Below are 8,653 nucleotides of genomic sequence, written 5' to 3'. Positions count from 1 at the left end.
GTTGGTTTCTGGGTGTGGTTTGTTGTGACAGTTTCACTCGCATATATGTGCTAGACATGTTAATAGTCCTAAAAAGAGAGACTTCATTTTTTCTTTTCTTTTTTTTTATGCAAAAAGCTTTTCGTGTTTTGCAAAATCTGTTTTGTCCTTGAGCCATTTTGAAAGATATTACATGGATAGATGTAAATAAATAGCTTTTTACTGCATATAGATGTATACACATTTTAAATCTGATCTTTTAAGAGTTATTAATAGATGAATGTTAGATCTAAAAAAGAACGTTGTTTTTAGAGTTTCTAAGTAAACATAGATATTTGTGTTTGTTTTCTGTTCAATGCTCAAGGCGAACTGGTTTGACCAGAAACTCAAACCTACGTGCAGCAAAAGGGATTGTGTTTTGGATACTGCAGTTCATGTTAAATCAGTCTGTGATTCTAGAAAAAATAGCTAGGAAAGATGTGGAAAAGATTCTTCTATAGCATTTGTTGACTCTCTCAGGTTGGACATGTTGAAACCCATTTGCACCTAAGAATTCACCTAAAGCACTAAAAACCGACTGCACCATTTGGGTCTTTTTAACATCTTTCATAAGCAATCCTCCTAATAATTTAAATCATGTATTTTTCTTATTACTGTAATAGAGGGAAAATAATATATATTATTATTTTATTTTCACATTACAGTAATGAGAATATTTTTGTTCTTAATAGTCATGATTGTCAATAATAATGTCCCAATGCCAATGTATTGTAACGCTGTCTCTGTCTTTCTCTCAGGTGAATAATGTGAATGGTGTCCCTGAACCGCTGCTGGCTGAGTATCCCAATAAGTTTAGAGGGTCTAGAAATGATCTGGATGATAACAGCACAAATTATGACAAACCTCCGCACAGTGAAAGTCCTGTGTAAGTATGGCCATCATGTTTGCACATGTGACCGAGAGTTTGCCTTTGGATACATTGCAGCTGATCTGATCTGTTTTTAAAAATCAGATTTTTAGGAATGAACGTTCATGCTGACGTTTTGATGAAATCAGATCTGTGTGCTCACTTTATTATTCTTATTTGTATTATTAATTACAAGTTGTTTATTATTAAAGAATATAAGAAATAATTATGATGTGTTAATTTTAATTAAATTAAAATATATATATAAAAAAATATTTATGATCATTGATGTTTTTCCAAAACTACCTACATACAATTGTTGTACTGTATTGTGCTACAAATTATTATTTAAAAAATTACCATAAAGACAGAAGTTTATAAAAATATATAATTTAAAAGAATGTAAAAAAAAAATAAAAATTATATATATATAGTTTTTTTTTAATATATACATTTTTAAATGTATCTACATACATCAGTTGACATCACAGTAAAAAGAAATTGAAAACGTAATAAAAGTAAATATAAGAAATATGATTATAATATGTAAATTTGAATTTAAAAATATAAAAGCTAATTTTAAAGATATAAAGTAATACATAAATTCAATTTACCTTTTTTTTCAAATTTATCTGCATTCGTTTATTGTACTGTATTATAGTACAATTTTTTTATTATTTATTATTAAAGAATAAAATAAATTATTGTGCTCATTTTATAAATCAAATATGAAATGTATATTGAAAATACAAAGCAAAATATTTTCCTTTTTTTTTACGATTATTGATCTATTTATGAAAAAAAAATCGATGCATTTTTCCAAAACTATCTACATACAACATTTGTTGTACTGTATTGTACTACAACTTGCTAATTTTAAGTGTGTGTGTGTGTGTGTGTGTGTGTGTGTGTGTGTGTGTGTGTGTGTGTGTGTGTGTGTGTGTGTGTGTGTGTGTGTGTGTGTGTGTGTGTGTGTGTGTGTGTGTGTGTGTGTGTGTGTGTGTGTGTGTGTGTGTGTGTGTGTGTGTGTGTGTGTGTGTGTAATTCTATTAAAAATATAAAAATACCAAGTCGAATATTTTAAATACATTTTTTTATGATTATTGATCCAGTTACGATTTTTTTTTGTTTTAGGATTTATTTTTCCAAAACTACCTACATACAACATTTGTTGTACTGTATTGTGATACTACTACTACTACTACTACTACTAATAATAATAATAATAATTATTATTATTATTATTATTATGATTTAATATTAAAATTAGCATAAAGACAGTAGAATAAGTAATTATGTATTATGTGTTTTAACGTAAATTTTGTACTTGACTTAAAATGGAAAAAAGCAATGTCTCGCTATGATGCTGTTGTTTCCAAAACTTGACTTCATAACCAATTGATAGTTGTTTAACATGACACTAGAAACTTTGCCAAATGAGAAATGCTGTTAGTAGCTTGAAAGGAATGAATTGAAAGTGGACAGGGTTACAGAACAGGTCGCGCAAAAGCACTACATAAAGCCTCATCAGACGTGACATGAGATAAAGGAAGTTTTCTCATTCTTTTACTTCACTTCCTAGTTTCTATGTTCCTCTCGGCTCTGAAAAATGTCTGGAAGTGTGCGTTCTGGAGACTCGCGGTGACCATTGTGTCAGTTTAAACAGCATGACGAATAGCTCAACTATGTATACTTTATCTCATGTAGTGCTTTTCAGAAGTAGCACACACAGTATGACGCCACTGCGGAGGAATGAAGACAATGTCCCATGTAATCTGCCCTGCGTTGTGGTTGTGCAAACTTAAAGACTCAAGTCAAGAATTGGCTCGGTCATGATTGATTGCTCAAATGTCTGCTCATGTTTGTGTTGTTCAGGGAGATCCGATACGAATTGCCCGTCCGTAGTTCAGCCCCGTTGAGCAGCGGATCGGAGATGAACAGCTCTGTAGGACGGCCCAAGAAACGGCGCGCTGGACGCCCGCGAACCGCCAACGGACGGGATCAAGATACGGACTACGCCTCCTCTGGAGATGAGCTGGACGATGATGACTTCTCCAGGTGAGTTCACTGCACAAATCCAGCTCTTGAGTTTGGAGGCGTTCGTGGTGTGATGGAAGTGGTGTTGTTTTTCCAGTGAATTCCCTCCGATTATTAATAATGAAGAGAGAGAAGATTACAAACGCCTGTTTGACAAAGACCATCATGAGTACAAGGAGCTCCAGGCCGAACTGGACCAGATCAACAAGCGTCTGGCTGACGTGGACCGTGAGCTCGATGATCTTCAGGAGGGCAGTCCTCAGTTCCTGGTATGAAACATCCTCAAGATTCAGTCTTTACTGAGAATAGTGATATATTCACTTTTATCATTTATTAAGAAATGTCATTGATTAATAATAATAATTAAAAAAAATTACTGAGAATTAATAAGTAGTGAATTACAGTTTTTATAATAATATTACTATTCAATTGTTTAAAAATATATTTATATATCATATTATTATTATATTCCTTTTTATATATATTATATACTTTTATATTTTCGTATGTATATTGTACATTTATAATTATTTAGTATTTTATTGCAGTAAAATATAAAATATATAAATATAAAATATTATATATAAAATATATAATTTTATCAACAACAACATACTGCTACTAATAGTAATAATAATAATAATTATTATTATTACGATTTGTATAAAGAGTACAAGAAATATCATTGATTTAAAAAAAAAGTGAATTAATTAATTACTATTAATTAATAATAAGCACTGAAATACAAATTAATATTATTACTACTATTAAATAGTTTACAAAATTATTTATATAGCATTATTATTATTATTATTATTATTATTATTATTATTATTAAAAGTTAGCAAAGAGTGCAAGAAATAATATTATTATAATTATTACTATTAAATTATTTTATTTAAAATTATTATTATTATATTCTGGCATTAAAGGTCTTCTAGAGTCAATGATAATTATCATTAATTCTCTTTACCAAGTAGTTATAAGTACTGGAATATTATAATAATTTATTATTTTATTATAATAATATTTTTAAATTATTTCATACTACTACTACTAGTAGCAATAATAATAATAATAATAATAATAATAATAATAATAAATTACTATTATTTATTATTATTAAAAACTGGCATAAAAAGTTCAAGAAATATCACAATATTTAAAAAATATTCATTTAAATTATTAATTATAATTAAGTTCTGAAATACAAATGTGTATTATTATTACTAATATGAAATAGTTTTAAAATAATAACTTGTATTTCTTATGTATTACTATTATTATTAATGTTGTTGTTGTATTATTATTATTATTATTATTATTATAATTATTCAGCGTAAATAAAAAAAAGTCCCCTTAAATTTTAAATACAAATGAAGGCAAAAAGTCTTCTAGATTCAATAATAATTATCATTAATTCTCAAAGTACTGAATTATTCTTATTCATATTAATAAATTAATTTAGTAAAACCTTTTTACTCTCATGATGCAAATTTGAATGATTATAAAAATATAAATGCTAATCCTAATGAATACATATACATAAAAAAAAAAAAAAATCTTTTAATTTTGAGTTGAAATATTACTTCAGCCATTGGTGCCTGACTTGTTTGCCTTACGATGGAACAGTCCTGTCAGTTATGCTGTACTATTTGTAAAAAATCTACATTAGCATGGGAAAAACGTTTAAGTCACTGCGCTAGTTGCTGACCTCAGTCATTCTCTCGTAACAGGACGCCATGGACGAGTACAACGCGCTGAAAGACAAAAAGAGGGTAAGAATGAGCTGAATCCAAGATTTCTCACAGAAACAGGACAATAGTGAAGGATGTTTTCTGATGCATTTCCCACTGTCTCTGCAGAGCGGCGATTACCAGGTCAAGAAGAAGCGCTGCAAGCACCTGAAGGCCAAACTGAACCACGTCAAACGGATGGTCAGCGATTACGACCGCAGATGCTGAAGACCGTTCCCATCGCATCAGAACAGAAAGAACTACTGGACAGTATTGTGTCGGTGTCTGTCCAGATGTATGGGTCGTTGCCATTCGTGAGCCGGGCTGTGTTGCTTTCTGGACATTTGATTGACATTGCACGTACATATTCATTTGTATTGCTCAAATGCAATATTTTCCCAGAATCCTTCATGTTTTAAAATCAGGTTCGACTAATAATCCTCATCTGTTTGTTTGTTTAGCTGTTACAGATTTAACATGAACTTGTTTCAGTACAGCGTGTTTGTTTTATAATGTGTTTTTCTTTAAATAGTTATTCAGAAATTTCTTAGAGGGTAAAATACTGTGCCAAATAATTTTACCAAATGGGGTGTGGTTTGAAGTCTTGATAACCAGTTATGTCTGTTTAAATCAAGCTGTGATCAGTTGCAGATTGAAAACTGATAGTTAGTCTTTTAAGCTCTATTTATGCCATTTTTTACATGCTGGTATGTAAATATGTAATTTAAATGTTCCAACCTTTTGATTTTGTCAGGTTTTTTGACAACTATTAATAAAATCATTTTTATTACCATAATCAGGGTGTGCGATTTGTGAAATTGTGCGGTTTTTTTTTTTTTTTTTTTTTTTTTTTTTTTTTTTTGTTCTCTCCATAGGCAAAGATTGACCAAACTCCAGTAAGGCTACAGCCTAAGTAACCTAATGTTAGTGTTATCTGTTAACAACGCACATTATAAGTCTTTTTAGGCAAGTCCCAGTGTCATATCAGGAAATGTTTTTAATATTACTGAAACTGTCTAATGTGATCACAATTTGATAAAACCATTGTAAGTTAGGCCTGTTAATTGTTAATGATTTCATTTCAAACAACCAATAAATTATATAGAGAAAGCAAGCAAAGAACACAGTATCAAGAAACTTTTTGAAACTTTGAATCAATCAACCACTGTCGCAAAATTATTTATTGTTTCGAAGCGCTCCAATTGGATCGCAAATCAGTTGAATCAGAACTGGACTTCAAAGCGCGTATCGCGAATCATTTAATTCAAAACGGGACTTTAAAGTGCATATCGCAAATCAATTGATTCAAAACGAGACTTTAAAGGGTGTATTGTGAACCATTTGATTCAAAACAGCACTTTAAAGGCATTTCATGAATCATTTAATTCAAAACCAGACTTTAAAGCATGCATCGCAAATCATTTGATTCAAAACAGGACTTTAAAGGGTGTATCGTGAACCATTTGATTCAAAACGGCACTTTAAAGGCATTTCACGAATCATTTGATTCAAAACGGGGCTTTACAGCATGCATCGCGAATCATTTGATTCAAAACGGGGCTTTACAGCATGCATTGCGAATCATTTGATTCAAAACGAGACTTCAAAGCGCGTCTCACAAAACATTTGATTTAAAACCAGACTTTAAAGCGCTTATTGCGAATCATTTGATTCAAAACGGGGCTTTACAGCATGCATCGCGAATCATTTGATTCAAAACGGGGCTTTGCAGCATGCATCGCGAATCATTTGATTCAAAACCAGACTTCAAAACGGCACTTTAAAGGCATTTCACGAATCACTTGATTCAAAACGGGGCTTTAAAGCATGAATCACGAAACATTTGATTCAAAACCAGACTTTAAAGGGTGTATTGTGAACCATTTGATTCAAAACAGCACTTTAAAGGCATTTCGTGAACCATTTGATTCAAAACGGGACTTTAAAGCGCAAATCGCTTGGTTCAAAATGGCACTTTAAAGGCATTTCATGAATCATTTGATTCAAAACGGGGCTTTACAGCATGCATCGCGAATCATTTGATTCAAAACCAAACTTTAAAGCATGTATCGCAAATCATTTAATTTAAAATGCCACTTTAAAGCGCGAATCATTTGGTTCAAAACGGCACTTTGATTTAGATCGCGATTTAAGAGCGCGTTCGTGGGATGTTTTTATCCCCACCGTGGATAAAAATAATTCAGCAGAAGCAGGGATGCATCATGGACCATTCCCCCCCCCCTCCCCCCGGCAAATGGCGCACTGATTCAAATTTGACAATGCATTTACCAGTACATTAAGAATAAGTGTGGTTTCTAAAAGGACACTATTAAAACAAGTTTCTTTAACCCTTGTGCGACCTTATGGACATGTTTTTCCTTTTCTGTTTTGTTTTTCGTTTTAAGTGTGCCTGTGTTAATGCCAGCTGCATAAATCTTGGCTCAGGTGTGTATTTTTATTGAAATTTTAATATATCACCCTCATTTCCTTCAAAAAATCTATTTTACCCTCTGTACAAAAATACTCACACTCAGGACCTTAAGGACAAAAATGTCCACATTGAAACCCATTAAAACGGCAATTTTTTAACCCAAGACCATTTGACTATTTCAGTGAGCATTATGTAAAGAAACCAGCTTTTAAAGCATTACAATTCTGAAAATGAATGAATGTTTGGTAATTATGAATAGAAGAGATGCTGATAAAATAACAACATTCGGTAAAAATTAATATATAACATTTCTATGACAGTTTTTTGACATGTCCTTTTTTGTCCATTATGGCCCTAAGTGTTAGTTTTTTGTTTTTGTTTTTTTTAAATCTGACACTACATAAAAAATATAAATGTCTCAACATTAATGTTGTTGTTCTTCACTGACACACCCAAGCAGTGTTGCCAGATTGGGCGGGTTTCCGCCCAATTGGGCTTCTTTTGATCGGCTTGGACCGGAGAATAAGGCATTGGGCGGGTAGACAAAATTTGGGCTGCTTTAAAAAATTAAAAGACGCCCAATCAGCTGTTTTTTTCTTCACTTTTATCATTAGTCATGTTATTTTAGTACGTTCGAGCTAAAAGTATCACAGTAATATAATGTGTAGTGCAGTCATCAACTCATTTTTGCTTAACGTAACCCTTACTGGTTTAGTTTAACAGAGACCTGTCCATCAATTTACGTCTTTTACGTTAGTGAGATGTGATGATTTGTGAGTGACGGGGTTTTACATTACATTTGTTTTTCATCACTTTATTGTGCATTTTTTGCACAGAAATTAGCATATTTTTTACTGTGGACATTGAAAATGATGCATGCGTTTTTCCAAGGGTTAAAGTCATCGGTTAATTTCCACTTTGAAAAGATTTCTGAACATTTTACACATATTTTCGGACTGTTTTGATCCATATTCCTGTGAAATTGATTTATCTTTATTTTATTTTGTCATTATTCTTTTTTTTAAAGAGATAAAAATGGTCCTTATCAACCTTGACATGGCAATAAAATTCTCATTATTTTGGCAGTTAAAATTTGGGCTGGTTTTTGTTGAAGTGGGCGGGATTTGGTGAGCTTTTGGGCTGGAAATCCTCAACCTGATCTGGCAACACTGCACCCAAGAAGCTAATAAGCAAAGAAAAAAATAATCTGCTTAGCATTTAGTATATGGAAATAAACTACTATCTTTCTTTTTTTTCATTAAAAAAAAAAAAAAAAAAAAAAAAAACACCTGCGGCATTATGTAAACAAACCAGCATTTAAAGGGTTAAAATTCTTAAAATTAATGAATGTTTGGTATCTATGGATAAAACAGATGCTGGTTAAAAAATTGACATCAGTGAAAGTGGAAAAAAATATTAATAAATCATATTTTTATGACAGTTTTTGGACCTGGACATTTTTGTCCATTTTGCACCTATGTTTAACTTTTTTTTTGAAAGCACAAGGGTTAATTTTAGACATTAAAACAATGTTTTGAGCGTCACAGAAACAAAAAGGTGCGT

The 8,653-nt window shown here is 31.4% G+C and overlaps 1 protein-coding gene across 1 annotated transcript in view; it reads left to right on the top strand.

Annotated features, from left to right (window-relative positions):
- The window catches only part of oclna (occludin a), a 7,716-nt gene extending 2,311 nt beyond the window's left edge, over nucleotides 1-5,405 (top strand). Inside the window, exons 4-8 of the mRNA XM_073830216.1 lie at nucleotides 777-904; nucleotides 2,762-2,944; nucleotides 3,021-3,192; nucleotides 4,660-4,701; nucleotides 4,789-5,405. Of these exons, the coding sequence (XP_073686317.1) occupies nucleotides 777-904; nucleotides 2,762-2,944; nucleotides 3,021-3,192; nucleotides 4,660-4,701; nucleotides 4,789-4,887 (624 nt within the window). The 3' untranslated portion in view covers nucleotides 4,888-5,405. The remainder of the gene's footprint in view (nucleotides 1-776; nucleotides 905-2,761; nucleotides 2,945-3,020; nucleotides 3,193-4,659; nucleotides 4,702-4,788) is intronic.
- The last annotated feature ends 3,248 nt before the right edge of the window (nucleotides 5,406-8,653 follow it).

Source organism: Garra rufa, chromosome 23 (assembly GCF_049309525.1).
Source record: "Garra rufa chromosome 23, GarRuf1.0, whole genome shotgun sequence".
Classification (NCBI taxonomy): Eukaryota; Metazoa; Chordata; class Actinopteri; order Cypriniformes; family Cyprinidae; genus Garra; species Garra rufa.
This window is presented reverse-complemented; position numbering and strand designations above follow the sequence as displayed.